The sequence below is a fragment of the Alternaria arborescens genome (genome assembly GCF_004154835.1).
Source record: "Alternaria arborescens strain FERA 675 chromosome Unknown contig_7, whole genome shotgun sequence".
NCBI lineage: Eukaryota > Fungi > Ascomycota > Dothideomycetes > Pleosporales > Pleosporaceae > Alternaria > Alternaria arborescens.
Window position 1 is genome coordinate 483,445 of NW_021167862.1, and position 18,584 is coordinate 502,028.

At 51.1% G+C, this 18,584-nt stretch overlaps 7 protein-coding genes across 7 annotated transcripts; 4 read left to right on the top strand and 3 right to left on the bottom strand.

Annotated features, from left to right (window-relative positions):
* Positions 1–1,276: 1,276 nt before the first annotated feature.
* AA0111_g3917 (hypothetical protein) lies at positions 1,277–2,281 on the top strand (the record flags this gene model as incomplete). Its single annotated transcript, XM_028649857.1, has 3 exons — positions 1,277–1,580; positions 1,633–2,005; positions 2,233–2,281. The coding sequence occupies 3 exons, from the start codon at positions 1,277–1,279 to the stop codon at positions 2,279–2,281; spliced, it is 726 nt and encodes a 241-aa protein (XP_028508648.1).
* A 715-nt stretch (positions 2,282–2,996) lies between these two features.
* AA0111_g3918 (hypothetical protein) lies at positions 2,997–3,238 on the top strand (the record flags this gene model as incomplete). The annotated part of the gene is made up of 2 exons (XM_028649858.1): positions 2,997–3,051; positions 3,105–3,238. 2 exons carry the CDS (start codon positions 2,997–2,999, stop codon positions 3,236–3,238), a joined length of 189 nt encoding a protein of 62 aa, XP_028508655.1.
* A 4,411-nt stretch (positions 3,239–7,649) lies between these two features.
* AA0111_g3919 (NADH-ubiquinone oxidoreductase subunit) lies at positions 7,650–9,183 on the bottom strand (the record flags this gene model as incomplete). Its single annotated transcript, XM_028649859.1, has 3 exons — positions 7,650–7,673; positions 7,728–8,462; positions 8,515–9,183. The coding sequence occupies 3 exons, from the start codon at positions 9,181–9,183 to the stop codon at positions 7,650–7,652; spliced, it is 1,428 nt and encodes a 475-aa protein (XP_028508654.1).
* A 231-nt stretch (positions 9,184–9,414) lies between these two features.
* Positions 9,415–10,656, top strand: AA0111_g3920 (DNA-directed RNA polymerases I and III subunit; the record flags this gene model as incomplete). The annotated part of the gene is made up of 3 exons (XM_028649861.1): positions 9,415–9,453; positions 9,507–9,611; positions 9,670–10,656. The coding sequence occupies 3 exons, from the start codon at positions 9,415–9,417 to the stop codon at positions 10,654–10,656; spliced, it is 1,131 nt and encodes a 376-aa protein (XP_028508449.1).
* Positions 10,657–11,271: 615 nt separating this feature from the next.
* Positions 11,272–12,274, bottom strand: AA0111_g3921 (hypothetical protein; the record flags this gene model as incomplete). Its single annotated transcript, XM_028649862.1, has 2 exons — positions 11,272–12,048; positions 12,146–12,274. The coding sequence occupies 2 exons, from the start codon at positions 12,272–12,274 to the stop codon at positions 11,272–11,274; spliced, it is 906 nt and encodes a 301-aa protein (XP_028508450.1).
* A 1,054-nt stretch (positions 12,275–13,328) lies between these two features.
* On the bottom strand, positions 13,329–14,396 carry AA0111_g3922 (hypothetical protein; the record flags this gene model as incomplete). Its single annotated transcript, XM_028649863.1, has 3 exons — positions 13,329–13,588; positions 13,639–14,228; positions 14,338–14,396. 3 exons carry the CDS (start codon positions 14,394–14,396, stop codon positions 13,329–13,331), a joined length of 909 nt encoding a protein of 302 aa, XP_028508451.1.
* Positions 14,397–15,217: 821 nt separating this feature from the next.
* On the top strand, positions 15,218–18,280 carry AA0111_g3923 (DNA topoisomerase 1; the record flags this gene model as incomplete). The annotated part of the gene is made up of 5 exons (XM_028649864.1): positions 15,218–15,266; positions 15,454–15,689; positions 15,745–17,595; positions 17,646–18,095; positions 18,146–18,280. 5 exons carry the CDS (start codon positions 15,218–15,220, stop codon positions 18,278–18,280), a joined length of 2,721 nt encoding a protein of 906 aa, XP_028508452.1.
* Positions 18,281–18,584: the final 304 nt, after the last annotated feature.

Consider the following 18,584-nt stretch of genomic DNA (forward strand, 5'->3'; position numbering starts at 1 on the left):
GCTCCTGGTGGTGTAGTGGTTGTCTTCGCTGTCTGTCAGAATCGAAGGATCTGTTCGAACCGCAAGTATGGTGTTTGTCGTCAAAGCCAGTAAAGCGTTTGTCAGAACATGATCCCAAATAGCCAGGTGCAGGGCTTTCAATGCAGTTTCCATGACAATCGTCTCGGGAAGGTATCGTCAAGAGCGCATTGATCTGACAGACATAGTCGACCTTGGCCCTTGTAACGCCATGGTCGTACAGTATGTGCTGCTGCTAAGCAGAGTCATTTGATGGCGCGAAAGCGCGTTGGTGGTACACACGAACGTCGAATGAACAGGAGCCGTCCTGTCCTTGTCGGAGAACCATTGCGCAGCGAAAAGGGGAAACACCATGAGTGTTGCCTGTATATAATGTGCGCACTCTCGATAAGCCGTCCCCAAGACATTATCGGCCCGAGAATGCAGCGAGCAAGCCCATGAGTCGATAGCATAAATCCCCGGACGATTGTTTATGGCGGGGTTGACGAGGTTTGGCGGCCTTCGGCTCAGAAGTTCGCTTGTCAGTTAGCAGGAGCACTAGGAAAGCTCAAGAGCTTCAACACTGCTTCTCTACATCCGTTAACTTCGACTCTTTGATCTCCTCTTGGGAGAAACAAACTGGCCCGGATTTGTCGGCACGGGTCGAGCCAGCGGTTCTAGCGTGCGACGATCAGCTTTCAGAGAATGTTCTCATAGCATGCACGTCCGCACACCATCCCACAATCCTGGTCAGCTCTTTTGACGTATCGGCATAGCCTCCCAAGGCCACGACAATCTGCGCTTGCTATGGCTTTGACTGCTCATGGATATCGAACGTGGCTGTCTCTTGCTGTATACGACCTTGACTTTCTCCGGGCTTGCCGTCAAGCCTATCATGATGTTTAGACTCTGATTTCCGGTGAGCTTTTGTGTGTGTCCGATCGATGTGGTCCCAAAGATGGTCTCAAGCGGTGTAATGAATGGCAAGAAATGTCAGCTATGATTCGACCCATTAAGGCCTACTCATGCATACCCAGGGTTACGCTTCGGCGTGGCGATGTGGTTTTGCATATTTGTCTGACAGCTCAGAATGAGGCTCTTGAGGGAAAGGGTGTGGTGAAAGGCCCAAGGCGATCGTTGCGATAACATAAGTCACCTTATAGGTGACGCGACACCAGCGAGGCGTACTTATAATACTGGAGGCTGCTGGACAACAGCGATCAGTTCTTACCCTTCTCTCAAAATCTGTTCCCCTCTCAAAAAGTTCCATTCGATCGCAATGTCGAGGCGAACCAGCTCTGATCAGGGTGATGGTGGTCCTTCAGTCCTGGAACGCATCAAGGCTCTGCACGACCACAACGAGCTCTTCACGATGATTGCCGAGTTCCCGCAAGCTGGAATCCATAATACCTTCCCTGAGGAATGGGCACTAGCGATAGCATACGCGGAAAGTGAAGTCTATCGATGTAGAAGAGCCCTCGAGTGCTTTCAACGAAAGAACATACAGTCTAAGGAGCCCAATCCTAGTGAGGATGAATACAAGAACATTATGGACGACTTTCTCAATGCAATGCTGCTTCTTGGTATGTGAATCCACACCAGACAGTCTTCCACCATAGCTAACAGGGTTGAAAGGACGTATAGTCGAGGCTTCCCGGAAGATGAGCTCGTCTACGCCACCCTCAAAGAAATCCATGGACAGATATCGCATCTTCAGTCGTGTTGAAAAGTCTGGTATACGGGGAGCAAATGGAGAGATGGCGTCCATGTATGGCCAGATGGGGGAGCCTATACCGTTCTACCTGGCTACGGTAAATGACGAAGATCTCCAACCGATGGCGCGATTCATCTCCGAATGGCTCTTGGATCCTCTGGTGGATTATATCCTTGCGCCTCCTAGAGATCTCTTGTTGAAACTGCCAATGTATAAATCAAAGTATCCGGTCGAGAGCAAAGAGAGCAGACGCCGGATCTTCAACACCAAGACTGTGTCAGCTGTTGCTGAGACGTGCGTCTATACATTGGCGATACTGATTCTGGTCGCTCCGATTGCTACATTTACAGTCGTTGAGGAGCAATCCTTGAGAATCATTATTATGCCGCTATTCTGTCTGGTTCTCGTTGTGTCAGCACAGTTGATGGGGTCGGACGCGATGCCTTTGTACACACTTGTGGTCGCGTAGGGATACACAGCCTCCCCCTTTTGATCGTCGATCTGTACTGACATGATGATAGATACTTCCAGGCGATGGTATTCTATGTGGGTGATTCAAAAGACGGTTGACTTGACGTATGGGTTGTGATGTTGTGGTTGCTCTTCGACGGCGCTGAACGCTTGTTGTCCTTCACCGCTTGTTGTGACTAAGACCAAAACGGAATGCCATGTATGTAAACCACTATTACAAGCCATACCCCCAATTAGAATCAAAGTATCACCAGCTATCGTTTTAATGACACAAAATACTGGAATAAACTGCCTACAAAAGTCTGAATATCACCATAAATCCAAACATCCTGGAGCAGCGGGTTTATCAATGCACATGGTAGTTCCATCAACACCACGTCAACGCGGATATCTTGATGGAAAATCACCGCTGCTAGGTAAAGATAACTCGCTGTTGCGACTCTTAGTGAACATGAATATGACCAAATGGGGCTTTGGTTATAGCATCGTCGTGAGGAGTGTACAGCAAACATGCATCACAAGCAGATGCTGTCTCAAGTGGGAACAGTATAGATCGCCCAGTCTAATATCAACCTGTTGCGCAAGGCTGTCTTCTGTTTTTTGCCTTGCTTGTCGACCCATACCCGACACCCCTCAGCCACAAAGTCGCTTAAGGGACCCACCGGGTCAATTTCATGTACCATACAGCTCTTGTATCACTATTACTCCCAAGAGAACATATCACAGTTCTTTTCACGCTGAGATCTTTGTCATCACAAGTCGTATACTTCCTTCGAAACCAACGGACGCGTCTTGCCCACACCCCTTGAGCATCATGGCTGGCAAGCGGAGCAAGCCCCTAATCTTGAAGCGATACAACGAGAAAGCCAGTAGGATCCATAGCGCTGCGATTAACATTGAGACAGTACTGACTACATGACAGAGACACGACTCTCCTCTCTGCTTTCATCTGCAACCCCAGCCTCTAACACTTCAACGCCTGAAGGCGGACAAGACAAAAGCCACGAATCCAACGACGGTGACAACATCCAGGCAGCAAATTCCTCTCTCAAGTAACAGAGCGCATCAGGTTGCCTGAACCTCACGTCGCTCTTCTCAATCAGCGGCATCGCCATCGAAGAAGCTTCTCAACGCGCCATCACCTTGGTTTTCGACAAAATTTATTCTTGTTCGCACACACAGAACATATAACAGACAAAATTCACGGTGATCGGCAAGAGCAGGGAATATATAAGAGGTGCACTACTATTGTTGTCTCACGTACCTAAGCCGTGGCAAAGATTCTGCTCCTCAATCTTGTAGCTATCCGTTCACATCAATTTACACTACACGAGATGCGAATTATTACATGCACTTTGCGTGACCTGAGCCTCATTGACGTGTTCAGAATATGCGCAGGACTATATGCGCGTGACTCTCGGTCACTGCCATGGAACGTGATGAGCTGTGGTCAACGCCTCGCCAATCAGTTCACAAGCAATATTGTGATTTAAGTATAGCCTCATAAGCGGGTCTCCAGTAAGATCATATATCCTTTCTGTCGCTCGTACGTATATAGTATCTGGCCTCTTAAGCCCCTCGCTTCGCCCACTGTGTCGACAGTGCGCAGGCTAGTCCCAAACACATCCATAGAACGTCTTCAGGTGCCTCTAAGGCTGTTTAACAGACTTTGTTCGTACTTCAGGACATTCCCTCCGTCAATGATGTCGTTGTCTTGACTGATTCTGTGCCCCTGCTGCTAATCTACTCCAGCTCTCGAGCTAGAGATAGCGCCGCGTCCATGCCACGCAATCGTCCACTCAACGTTCCTATTTTGGGTCTCCCAGAATCGTCTTGGGTCGACCGAAAAGGGCAGGTGTCTTCGGGTGGTGTAGCTAGTCGTTCAACGTTGGGCAAAGTACGCGTCGCTAGCCTTCTGGAGGTTGTAAATCTTCCGGGGATCTAGAAACGTGATTGCAGGATGCATTAGCTCTTTTCGAGGAGATGATCAGATTACGGGAACGGAGACGGTATAAAAAGGCAGTCAGCTGCCTCCAAAATGCGCAACTGAGAGCCTCCAAAGCTTCCAACGCGTCGACCCAGCTTCACTTACCTGTGTGATGTAGAGATCGTAGTCTCGAATCTCGGCAGGCTAAACCGGCTATCACAAAAGTCCTTTCAACCACTGCAGAAGATGCAATGTTTGTGTCGATGCTCGAAAGCGACCAAAAGGAGCGGCCAGAACCATGATAGCAAGGCGTGAGGTAAGGAGATAGCAAAAGGAGACCAATTATCTGGATGCCTAAATAAGTCTGAGTGCTTGGGGTGTGTTATTGGGAGACGAGCGAGCACTGACCTCGCGTCCAGTGTGCCAAGGAATGAAGGACCTTTGAGCAGCGAGCAACATCCGCGCGCGACGGTGAACCTATCGGCGTCCTGCCCCTGCAGGATCTACCATTAGAATGTTTCATATGGCATCAATGCCGATGACTGATTGCTGCTTATACGAACAGTGAAGGTACGTAGGTAAGCTTGATCAGTACAAGAGGGAAACGCATGCCGGCACTATGCCACATGATACGATTTCGTTGATCCTTATGCATGCGCATGCGCATGCAATATCTCACAGTCGCCGTAGAGCGATTGCAACCTATCCACCACCTGCAGCTACCCAAACATAAGGACTACGTCAGATTTCGCAGCAGTCCATGGTTACTGGGAATACACTATACGAGCATTTTTTCGCAGCAAAAGCATCTTCATGATGATTTCCAGGTCTGTAGGGCGAGCTATAGGAAGAACATGAGGTTACGAATTGTATGCTGACTATGAACCAACATGAGAAGCTGATAGAGGAATGTTGTAGCAGGCAGCAACTCGATCCGTTCAGTTTAGTCTTTCAATATTTCCCTACTACCTACAACCACAAGTAACATGCATTCCACACCACATGCGGCACGAAACTATGTACTCGCCCACATGCTTGCTTTCATGTCGATGTCGCAAGACATATAGCGCAACCCATCCCGCGTATGTAGTTGGAATAAGCATCCTCCGCTGGCTGCAGTAGGCGAACGTTCGGCGAGTGGGTGCTGGAAAGCGCGATGCAGGCAAAGTGAGCAGGAGGGTGGCATGCTGATGCAATTGGTACGTTTATAGTCCGCAGCGTAGATCCCCAGCGTAGGGTATGCAGGAGTGCGATCAACCGAACGGCCAGAAAAGCACAATCCCTTGCAGATGCTCTTCTTGAACACAAATTGCATGGGTATCAAAATGTGTCAGCCTAATTTTCGTTATAACCTCAGTCCATATGCCTCCAAGTTGCAAGATCCTGCAACCTTCTTGTCATGCTCATACGATCCGACGCAATACATAACGAGAAGCCTACAGCAACGACTTTAACAAAGTACGTCGGCTGCCCTGAGCATGAATTCCTGCAGTGTATTCTGAATGAATCCGCATGCCAATTGCGACTCGTTCTCAAGCAATAGCGGGTGTTTATAGCATCCTATCGATGAACGTGAGGATATACGAAGGTAGGTCGGCAAGCCTGAGACAGGTGCTGGTCGGCATGGATACAATTGGTGGAAAACTCGCTTGTTCGTGTATCGAGAGCAAGCAGTCCCTTCCTGGTAGGAGGCGTGGTTGGATGTACGAAAGTGAGTTGGGTGTTTGGGCTTTCGACGATCGGGCTGGCGGAAGAAGGAGAGTCTTGATCTGCGATTAGCCTGGGGATATGTAAGTAACTTTCTTGCGTAAAGTTGTGATGAACTCACCTGCTAGGTCGCGAGAAACTGACTGTATAACCTGAACACCGTCTCACATGCTGGCTTTCGCGCGTAGACCTCAAGGGGTGAAGACTCTAATGACTTTGATCGAGCATTTGCGATTTGGAGCTGATGATTCTGGAGCATGAAGAAAGACTGTAGCGTGTCGCATGTGAGTGATTGGAATTTGAGCCAAGCTCTCGTTCGTGTTGATCTGAGAGGCCGCCCCCTTTGCGGCAACTCCCAGCCACACCGACGGGCGGCACGTTGGTGTTCGGCGTTGTTGCCTGGACGCCACCATATATTAAGCTAGGTTCGCATTGACGCTGAAATATCTAGGTACTTCTAGCCAGTGGGACAGTATTTTTCGGAAGGATAGGCGGCATCCCAAGTCGGAAAGCTCGGCTCTATACCGTGTCCTCAGAAGCTTGCTTGTTGCAGTATGAGCACAATATTGAAGCTCTAGAACACTGATTGAGAGAGTGACGTCGCTTATCACATGGACCGAATAGCCACGAGTTGTTCTAGGAGGATCTGCACTCTACATGCTGAAGTATTGGCCAGAAATAGTTTTGGGGCAGGTATCGGCCGTTTCATCTCCACTGCATATGTTTAGCAAGTGGTTGATGCATCTACTCACGGTACCCTCTGGGGAGCGTCCGGACGCCACCAGGTCAATGCTTACCTAGGTATGATCCTAAGCCTGTGGGGGCCAGAAATTCTCACCCTATGCTTACTTCTGCTCGAATTGCATGACTATATGCTAAATCGATCATCCTAAAGTATGCAACAATTCAGACAACCAGAGCACAAGAATTGGTTCTTGTCGAGATACTTAGCTATCCAGTCGAAGGCACGAGCTGCAGAAACTCCCACGATTCCGTATCTGCAAGGACAGGAGGTATGCAAGTGGAACTGAGTCTTGACATGTGCCTTCCGTTCAAGGTACTGGCTCAAGTTGGAACAAATCACAAGCGGTGCATCGGTGATCAAATTCTGCTTCGAGCCCTTCTCTTTCATGCTTCGTCTGCACACTAAATTACTGAGTTACCGATTTGATTCCGCTGCCCTTGTTTCTGCCATGTCGGGCTACGATACAGGATTGGTGAGGTTCTGTATTGCTCGTTTCAGCAATTGTAGGAATGGTAGTAGGACGTAGGGAAGTCGCGGTATTCAGGAGATGACGAAAGGAGACGCGATGCATGGGTTGTGTTAGCAACACCTAATATTTTGGGAGTTGGAACCGACAGATATGTTGCAGGTAAAGAGCAGAAGAGATCGCTTCGGTCGAGGAGCAGCTGTCGTTGTCAGAATGTGGAGACAATATGTGGGGCTGACTCTTCCAAGTACTATCAAAGAAAGAACCAGACACTTCTTCAAGTAGTACTATCATTCTTTAGAAGTTTTTCTATTAGGAGCTAACGTAGGCTGCAAGCTGAGGCGTGTTATTTCAATACCTATTCAGTTTCCCTCCTGTACGTGGTATTTGCATTGACTGACCATCGTCCTCCAGCATGGTCCTTTCGTCAATAGCGTTTCTTCGAGCGACTTGCCGTCGTGGATGCACAGGCGTGAAGAGAGGAGATAAACATACAAATGTCATTGAATTTCAAGAAATTGTCAAAGTACCATATGTACAATTGGTCACCTAACACCCGCGGCTCCGACTCGGTTCGAAGCAGAATGCAACTGCCTTTCTATTCCTCTCTTCTACTTCTTGATCACCGGTCAACTTCACCAAATACCTATTTTTGTCCCGGATTAGCGATGTTAACATGTGATACAGGGGGAACTCTTACCAAGTCCATTGTGCCAATGATGGCGACGGCATCTGCAAGCAAATGGCCTCTTGAGATTTGGTCCATGCAGGCCAGGTGGGCGAATCCGGGTGCCCTGATCTTACACCTGTATGGCCTCTCGCTACCGTCTGAGACCAGGAAGACACCCATCTCTCCCTTGGGGGCCTCGATGGCGCTGTATGTCTCACCAGGTGGGACGGTGTAACCCTTGCTGAAGAGCAGGAAGTGGTGAATAAGCGCCTCCATGTTCTCCTTCATGGCCGCACGTGGTGGTGGCGCGATCTTGTAGTCCTCGACCTTGACGGGGCCAGCTGGCATGTCGTTCAAGCACTGGTGGATGATACGAAGCGACTGTCGGAACTCCTCCATACGGCAGAGGTAACGGTCATAGCAGTCGCCGTTGACGCCAACTGGGACATCAAAATCAACCCTGTCGTAGGCGTCGTATGGCTGCGACTTGCGGACGTCCCATGGAACACCAGATCCTCGAAGCATGACACCGGAGAAGGAGTAGTTGATGGCGTCAGCAGCTGAGACAACACCAACGCCCTTTGTACGGCCAATCCAGATACGGTTGTCCGTCAACATCTCCTCAGTCTCGTCGATGCGGTCACCGAATTGAGTAGCCCATTGGTAGATGTCGTCGAGCAGGCCGAGAGGAAGATCCTGTGACACACCACCAGGGCGGACGTAGGCCGCGTGGAGACGGGCACCGGAAACACGTTCGTAGAATTCCTGCATGTAATCAGCAAGCGTAATGTACCGTATTGCCACACACACAACTCACCATGAGCTTCTCACGCTCCTCGAAACCCCACAAGAAAGGTGTCAGAGCACCAACATCCATGGCGTGGGACAAAACCGACATGAGATGGTTCAGAATGCGGGTGATTTCGCCGAACAGGGTACGGATGTACTTGGCGCGAATTGGGATATCGATGTTCAGTAGCTTCTCGACAGCCAGCGAGAAGCACTGCTCGTTGGTCATCATAGAGACATAGTCGAGTCGGTCAAAGTAGGGCAGGGCCTGGAGGTATGTGCGGTACTCGATGAGCTTCTCTGTTCCTCTGTGCAACAATCCAACGTGTGGGTCGGCGCGCACGATCTCCTCTCCGTTCAACTCCAGAATCAAACGCAACACACCGTGGGCAGCGGGATGCTGGGGTCCGAAGTTGACCGTGTAATGCCGGATCTTCCTGGTGTCTACATGGTCGTCCTCCTCAGCCCTCGTTTCCTGGGCTGTCTCGGCCGGTGCAACGCCACCGAAGTTGGAGTCGGTCGCCACCAATCGTGTCCGCTGGCTCTCTTCGACTTCAGCGTATCGGCGGGGGGATGTGGTAGACAGGCATCGCGCAATGGGTCGTGAAGGGATTGCGGTTCGGAGCTGGGGTCGGGAGGCGTTGAGGCACACTCGCTTCGCCGCGGGGCCGGCCAGACGCGCAAAGGAGACAGGCATGGTGGTTGTATCTCTCCCTACGTCGATGTATGGGCCTCAATGGGCGTGTAGAGTGGAGAGTGAGGTCGTGGCGTTGGAGGGGAGCTTTCCTCATATCGATGATGCTACCAGATTGAGCCTACCGCCATTGGCTGGGTGGGTCTTGGCGCGCCGGCGCCTTCCTCGAACTTTTTGTGAACATGGAAAGTGCTCCCCACCGAGCACACCAAACTTGACCTCAACACCGCAACCATGTCGACACCGAGTGCACAGGAGCTGATGAAGCGCAAGGTACCTACGCGACTTGGAGTTTACCATTTGCTTCTCGCTAATGCAATGATTAGACGCTTGGAGTGGGTCCAGAGACTGTCACCAACCAGCAGTCTACGGACTTTCCAGGACACTGGCCTGGTGAGAACCATGAATGGGACTTGGAGTACTTCAAGAATGTATGCGCGACCACAAAACTCACCCATATACTTGGCTTTATACTAATCAAGGACCCAGAACTTCAACGTCAGCTTCCACAAGCACTCACCCAATAACACTGAATTCTCTCTCACTGGTATCGACACCTCGGTTGCCAACGCGTTTCGCCGCATTCTCCTCTCCGAAATCCCTACCCTCGCCATAGAAGACGTCTTCATCTACCAAAACACATCCATTATCCAAGACGAGGTGCTCGCCCACCGCCTCGGTCTAATCCCCTTGTGCGGCGACCGCGAGGGTCTACGCTGGATGAAATGGTACAAGAAACCTACAGACGACGATGCAGGCTCAGGAACACCTGCCGATTACAACACGGTAGTACTACGACTGGACGTAGAGTGCAAATGGCAAGACGGCGGTCTACAGCGAGCAGTAGCCGGAGAAACCGACCCCGACAAGCTCTACGTCGGCCACAATGTCTACGCTAAAGATATTGTCTTTGAGCCTCATGGTCGCCAAAACGACGTGTTTGCGCATAGCGAAGGAAAAGAGATTCGATCTACAAACCCGGACATTCTCATCGCCAAGATGAGACCTGGACAGAGCATAGCCTTGAGCATGCACGCCATCAAGGGCATCGGACAAGACCACGCCAAGTTCTCGCCCGTAGCGACTGCTTCGTACCGCCTTATGCCTACCATCGATATCACGAAGCCTATCATCGGTGCAGACGCTAAGAAATTCGCCCGCTGTTTCCCCCGCGGGGTGATCAAACTCGACAAAGTCACCTCCGAAGACATCCAGAAACATGCTGAGCTAGAAGGCAAGGAAGGCGAGCCAAAAGCTGTAGTCGAGAACGCCATGAACGATACTGTTAGCAGAGAGTGCCTAAGGCATCCCGAGTTTAAGGACAAAGTGAAGCTAGGCAGGATACGGGATCACTTCATCTTCAAGGTGGAGAGCACAGGACAGTGGGAGAGTGACGAGCTGTTCTTGGAGAGTGTTAAGCTTCTTAAGATCAAGTGTCAGAGAATCAAGAGGGGGTTGGATGAGATGCAGAAATAGAGCGTATCTATAAGATCCGGGAGTGTGGAGGAGCTTGCATTGCAACGGCGTTTAGGGCATTACGGTGGCGGGTTTCAAAAAGTACGATATCACGGAGCGAGTTTTTTTCTTCACCGATCGGACCATTTGTCACACTGCCTACGAGCATGCATTGAGGGGTTCAACATATGAATATACTATGCATTCATCTAGCCTTCAAGCAGGCCACTTCATGTGCCAATCATCACGTGTGAGACTTGCGAATGCCCTTCTCAAGGGTTTGTACCTAAGAAAATGAAGTATGGCCCACATATTCAGGGGACTCTGAAGCTACGTGTAGTGTAGAAGAGAAAGCTTGTTTATACTAATACAACTAGAAGTTCGCATCCAATGCGTGGATATACAGAAATCGTAGCTTTACAAAGAGAGCCAACCAAAAGATTTTAAACCGGGGTATATGAGACTTCATCCTCCTGGGACACCTTGCTGAATAAACAAAAGAGAATCGTATAAAACATGTGCATCGTTGTTAATCTTGGTAGAGAAATACCTCCTTGTGCGTTCATCATGCGCGTCTTCACTGTCGTGTACGTGGGTACTGGAAAGCGACCGACACAAATGTAGCTCCGACGTTGATCAGAGCTCTGCCAGTGCATCGTTGCACAGCTGCCGCACGCTCTCAGGATCAAAGCGTGGTCGGAATGTCACATTTCTCCTCTTCTGTCGTCGGTTTTCCCTCTCTTCCTCTTCTGATAGGGGGCTGCTCCTCGAATCCCTAAACCACGACTTTGTGGGCGAGGGAGACGGTGTTGGGAAGGCGAATCGGACACCCCGTACACCAGTAGCCTCTTTAAGAGTTTTAACACTAGCAAGTTGACCCTCTACCATACGAATAAAGGCGGGGGTGCCATTCGGTAGCCGGACCCCTGGTTTCGATCGCACCTGCTCGGTTGATAGCGGTGATAGCACACTGTCGTTGCTAAAGTACTGTGATAGGGTTTTAGACTTGACAGGCGTGCCCCAATTCGCATCTTTTCCGGGTGGTGATGGAAAGCGGAAATTCCTAAGCGTAAGATCTGGGTCCTGCTCCAAGTCAAAGGCGTAGGAAGCCGTGCTTGAGGTCGAGCTGCGATAACTGCTAGTGGAGTCGAAAGATCTCGTTCTAGACAATCGTCGGAACCAAGCCTGCTCGTCTGGAATGGTGGCGGAGTCTGGTGTCATGGGCTGCTCGTCGTCCACGGTCGGTGCAGTAGAAGACGGCGAGGGTGGCGCAAGAGCGACGATAGTCTCCTTGTAGTACTTCTCCGCAGCGTTCAATTCTTTATAGCGATTTTTAAGGGTCGCTTCTCTTGCCAGTGTGTCGTGAGAGAGTGCAATGTAGAAATTTAAGTAAGCGGTATGTACAGGATGAACCTGTTGATGGTCAGCTCTTGCTTCCGACGTTTTACGTCTACCTCAGCCAGCTCCCAACACAAGGAAGGTGGGCCATGTCATGTGCATCGCTACGTACCTTGTCGTCGACTTCGCCAAGCAGATGCTCTCCAAGATTTGCGCACTGTGTGTAGCGGCGACTCGTGTATAGATCTTTGAGAACCTTCATCTTCTCCTTCAACGTATTAATTCTAGCCTGCGCCAACATGTTGCTCAAGCGTTTGAAGTTGTCGGTCGCAGAGAGTCGGTCCAGATCGAAATTCAAGAAAGCGCAGCGAGGAAAGGATGGTTGGGAACGTGCGCTTGGACGAGAGGTGGTTAGGATAGAGACAGGACAGAAAGAAGGAAGCGCAGCCTCATCAAATGAAAGAAGTGAAGCCAGCTCTGTGAAAATGATTGGTTATACTGCGGCTACCGGAGCACTCTGTGGAGAATTATGCGAACGACAATAAAAGCAATGCGACGGATAATAAAAGCAATGCGAACGCCCATAGTAGGGCATGTTATAAGGTGCCTGAGGCCCTGACGTACTATTCCTGCAGCGAGCGTGTGTTCAGAGAGACGGCTGGTTTCAGGTCTCGATAAGGGTAGGGGTAGCTTGTCAGTGAAACGAAACTTGCGCTTGAGAGGGTCAGGTACCGCATCACAACGGGCTAAAGCATGCAGAAGGTTTGAAGCACCCTGTATGCACTGCTGATTTGCAGTGTCAGAAGTGCTGGTGTGCATAGTGTCCGCATTGCTGAGTAGTGGTATAGTCACCTGGCCACAAGATTCTTTGGTTGCTGGTACCTGCGTGCGTAGATAGCTTGGGCGCACGGGTTCTGCCGGAGTTCACACCGTACATTAGTTTTGGGTACATCCAATTGAAAAATGAGACAATTCGCAAATACTTTCAGGTGGCTGATTTAGAGGCCCATGACGAGGGGTAAAGCAAGATTACACGAGAATGATGCGCTTTCCGCATAGGCAACCCTCCAAGGATACATTTAGCCTGCATGTCTGCAACCACAAAGAAGGAGGGGTGACGCACATGATGGATACGCCATATACATGCACGGTGCTGCCCAGGTGTGACGTAGACGCCGTGGCGTATACGCGGTCAAGAAGCACACATGGCGCACGCAGACACAAGATCTAGACCATGAACAATCTCCACGAACTGGCTGATACAAAGGAGCTATGAACAGAGGTTTATTCTACACAGCCCATGAGGGAGATGGAACCAGATTCCCAGGATATCAAGTCTAAAGCTCCTAGAGCGCTTAACCCTCGGAAGCAGCTGCACCGGTAATAATCTCGACAAGTTCGCCAGTAATGACAGCTTGACGCGTTCGGTTGTAGAGAATCTGGAACTTGTTGATCATGTCTCCAGCGTTCTTGGAAGCGTTGTCCATGGCATTTTGACGGGCAGACTGCTCGCAAGCGTGACCCTCAGCCAGCGCCCAGAAGAGCGAGTTGGCGAGAGCGTACTCGCGGAGGTTGGGGAGAACCTCATCCTCGATCTCGAAAGCAGAGAAGTTGGCTAGATGTTCAGTTAGACATTGTTCATCTGGCTATAGAGTTGTGACGTACCAGACTGGGCAATGGCCTCCTCGGAGTAAGCCTCCTGGATGGTGGCCTCGTAACTCGAAGCGTTGATGAACTTGTTGTAGACGATCTTGACGGAAGCGTAGTCGGTGGGCAGCATGGAGATCTGGTCGGCAATGTTCAGGGAGTCGCCAAAGGTAGGAACGTCCTTTCCGGCACCAGCGAAAGACAGAACCATGTTCTTTCCGTTGGAACGACCCAGTTGCGCCTTGCACTTCTCGCCAATGACGGCCAGCTCAGAGTCGGGAGCCTCAGCGAGCATGGCTCTGACCTTCCTCGACATTCCGGAGTGGATACCACCGCAGAGACCCTTGTCGGAACTGCAGACGATGATCAGGTTCTTCTTGCCCTCACCCTCGATGGGCTTGGTCTCGGCGCTCTCGAAGACGGTGTTGGAGGTCTGACCGTACTTGCGGGACTCGGTCATGGCCCTCTGGGCGCGGGTGAGCTTGGTGGAGGCGACGACCTTCATGGTCTTGGTGATCTTCTCGATGTTGCGAATCGACTTGAGACGGCCCTCGATTTCACGGAGGGTGGCATAGCCGGCGGCATTGGAGGCAGTAAGGGTGGCGGGACTATATACACGAATTCCAGTCAGCACTTGACGCAGTTGGCGATGCAATTGATCCGGCAATGGGGGGTTGCAGGGCGCGAGAAAAGCTGCGGGCTCAGGTGGGAGCGTACCGGGCGGCGGCGGCGGCCATGCCCGCCTTGAAGGCCGGGCGCGCAGCTCGTGAGATCATCATGGCTACGAATTGAGATGAGTGGAGATGGCGACAGCCGTGTGGTGGTGCTTCACTGCTGTCTTTGCTGAGCGGGAGCTGTGTCGGGCAATCGGGATGCTGAATTGCTTTGCGCGCTAACACGCCAAGTGTCACGTGAATCTCTCCAACACAGCACGCCGGATGCGATGCCTTCTACTCGCGCCGCCACGCTGATGGGAGCTGGAGTGCAGTATGAAGTGCGTCTCTGTCTGCCAATGACGCCTTTGATGCCCAAAAATGGCCCCAAACACGACATCGCCATGACAACATTAGGTGGACATAGGCAGGAGCAACTGAATGAACAGGTGGCAAGCACCATCTACCAGAGCCTTGACACATAGTTCCGTCTCGTTGGGAAAAGCAAGCAGTTTGCATGCTGTCTGCTATCTGTGGTAGCTTATTTGCAGTGTCCGAGTGCTTGAATCGGTGGTGAGGTTACGCATCTGTTACGAAAGTCACTGGCCCAGATTTGATGAAGGCCGAACGCCCGTGCGCCGATGGACTTAGTGAAGCACAGCTGGGCAGGTCGTGGCTCCCTGGGGCTGCGCTTCACTTAAACTCAGCATTCCTCTTGTCACTCGTCTATCACCTGCGTCTTCCCTCCTCTATCCTTCAACATCGCCTCAATCGCACGACGTGCCTGCCCTCGCCTGGCACGCCCATCTCAACGACTACCACCCTTCCATAGGGTCCGCTCTTTCGCATCCGCTAGGTTTCCTCGATCGGCGCCAGACTTCGCTGAGCACGCCCATCCTGTTTTTTATTATCCACAATCTCAGCGCGCGCCTTCCTTTCGCATCATGTCTTCTTCAGACGACGACACTCCCCTTGTGAGAGGAAAAGATCAAGGTGAGTACGCCCGACTATCTGCACGCGCCACGACTATCTCCCTCTCGCGCGCCAATTGCCCTTGTCAAATTCAACAACCTCACCACCCAACCCTCACCAACCCTCACCTCCTCCCAATACTCGCTCTTCCTGGCGCGACTTTTGCAACTGTATCCAAGACCCAGGATGGCTAACAATAATTCCCTAGTAGCCAAGTCGAACGCAGAGATTACCAAAGAGGAAGATAAGAAAATGGACGCCGAAGTTCCTTCCAACGGTCACGTCGAACCTGGCATCTCAATCCGCATGGGGCCAGTCGCCGACGACGACAAGATGGATGTGGATGCGCCTGAGACCAACGGAAAGCGCAAGTCGCGCAGCAGCGTCACGAACGGCAAATCGTACAAAGACGCGAGTAGCTCAGAGGATGACGATAAGCCTTTGGTAGGTCGCCCTGAACGCATTCTGTACGCGTTACAACGAGCTAACCCTCCGGTAGAGCAAGCGGCGACGGACCTCAGAGCAAGCGAAACCTCCCAAGGACGACTCCGATTCCGAACTCAGCGACGTGCCCTTGAAGGCTAGAGTTCTACCCAAAGCAAGCGCCGAACAGATCGGGGAGTCGGCGGACTCTGACGTGCCTCTTGCCAAGAAGCTCACAAAGAAGAAGGAGTCTATTGAGAAGGCCGCTGCAAAAGAGGCCCAAGCTATGCGCAATAAGGAGAAGGCCACCCCAAAACGCAAGCAGAAAGTTGAGAGCGACAGTGACGATGATATCCCTCTTGCAAAAAAGAAGGCGCCAGTGAAGAAGGCGAATGGTGTGAAGAAAGAAGAGTCCGATTCCGATGCACCGCTCGCGAAAAAGGCTGCTCCGAAGAAAGCCACCAAGGCAAAGCCTGCTGCCGCCACCGCAGCACCTGCAAAGAAGGGCAAGGGCAAAGTCAAGAAGGAAGAGACTGAGCAAGACGAAGAGGCTGAGGAAGAGGAGGATGAGTACCGTTGGTGGGAAGACCCAGGCAAGAGTGACGGTACCAAGAAGTGGGACACACTGGAACACGCCGGTGTTGTCTTTCCTCCTGAGTACGAGCCGCTCCCTAAGCACGTCAAATTGGTGTACGACGGCGTACCTGTTACTCTGCACCCGGAGGCTGAGGAAGTGGCTACTTTTTACGGAAGTATGCTAAACTCCACTCACAATGTCGAGAACCCAACTTTCAACAAGAACTTCTTTGAGGACTTTAGTACCTACCTGGACAAGACTGGACACGGCAAGGACAAGGACGGAAACACAGTCAAGATCAAGAAGTTCGAGAAGTGCGACTTTAAGCCCATCTTCGAGTGGTTCGATGCGGAACGCGCGAAGAAAAAGGCTCTCCCAGCGGCCGAGAAGAAGGCGCTCAAGGCCGAGAAGGAGGCCGCCGAGGCTAAGTATATGTACTGCATGTGGGACGGGCGCAAGCAGAAGGTCGGCAATTTCCGTGTTGAACCTCCTAGTCTTTTCCGTGGCCGTGGCGAGCATCCCAAGACTGGACGCGTGAAGAAGCGCGTCATGCCCGAGCAGATCACCATCAATATTGGTGAGAAGGCTAAGGTCCCTGAGCCGCCCGCAGGTCATCGCTGGAAGGAGATCAAGCACGATCATGAAGGCACATGGCTCGCCATGTGGCAAGAAAACATCAACGGTGCCTACAAGTACGTCATGCTTGCTGCCAACTCTGACATCAAGGGTCAGAGTGACTTCAAGAAGTTTGAGAAGGCACGAGAACTCAAGAAGCACATCGATCGCATTCGGAAGGACTACCGAAAAGATCTCAATTCGAAGATGATGGCTGACCGCCAGCGTGCTACTGCTATTTACCTCATCGATCAATTTGCACTCCGTGCTGGTAACGAGAAGGGAGAAGATGAAGCCGACACGGTCGGTTGCTGCTCGCTGAAGTTCCAGCATATCACTTTGAAGCCCCCGGAGACTGTCATATTCGATTTCTTGGGTAAAGACAGTATTCGTTTCTACGACGAAGTCAAGGTCGACCCGCAAGTCTTCAAGAACCTCAAGCTTTTCAAGAAGGAGCCCAAGACCACAGGAGACGACATCTTCGACCGACTGACTACGTCGGGTCTCAACAAACATCTTACGAGTTACATGCCTGGTCTTACTGCAAAGGTTTTCCGTACCTACAACGCTTCCTACACGATGGCTAGATTACTCAAGGAGATGAAGGCTACTGGTACGATTCAAGAGAAGGTCAAGGCTTACAACGACGCCAATCGCGAAGTCGCTATCTTATGTAACCACAAGCGTACCGTCGCCGCAAGTCACGCCACCTCCATCGAGAAAATGAATGAGAAGGTGTGTTGCCACGATGTGTTTAGACCTTTGACTATGCTAACCCCTCTCAGATTAATGGTCTTCGTTATCAAGTTTGGAGAACCAAGATGATGATGATTGACGTGGACCCAAAAATCAAGAAGAAGAAGGGCGCCGAGTACTTTGAACGACCTGAAGATCTTGACGATGAATGGGTCAAGCAGCACCAGGAGGCGGAGGTCGAAGAGATGCGCCAGAAGATTACCAAGAAGTTCGAAAAGGATAACGAGAAGCTCAAGGCTGACGGCGAGAAGGAGATGAAACCCAAGGAGCTTGAGGAGCGCATGGACAAGGTCAACGAGCTGGCCGCGAAATACAAAAAGGAGAACAAGACCGGCAAGGTCGAGGCTGAGGGCAAGGGCCCGACAGTTGAGAAGCTTGAGGCCAACGTCGACAAGCTCAACCAGCGTATCGAGAACATGAAGATACAGATGGAAGACAAGGAGGGCAACAAAGAGGTTGCCCTTGGCACATCCAAGATCGTAAGTCATCCCATGTCCAGCTGGCAGAGTATCTGACTAACCACAATTAGAACTACATCGATCCTCGTCTCACCGTAGTGTTCTCCAAGAAGTTCGACGTCCCCATTGAGAAGTTCTTCTCAAAGACGCTTCGGGAGAAATTCGACTGGGCCATCAAGTCAGTTGATGAGACCTGGGAGTTCTAGAGCAGAACATGCATGCAGTGCGGTTTTCTTTCGTCTTCGGACATCTTCGTGGATGTGCTTTGGGTGCGTACAGCATCCCAGAGTGAGACTGAATGGGCGGGATTCGGCGAAAAAGCATGATGGCATTTTGTACTACTCCTGTATGCACATGGGTAGGTGGCACGATTCGGCGACCATGCGACATGACTTTGCGATCTTATTATGCTTAAGGAGTCATTGCATAGCGTCGAGATATTCATAATAGCTCTCTGATCTAGTCCCTCATCTACAACAACATATCGAATAGAGATACTCAAATGATTCC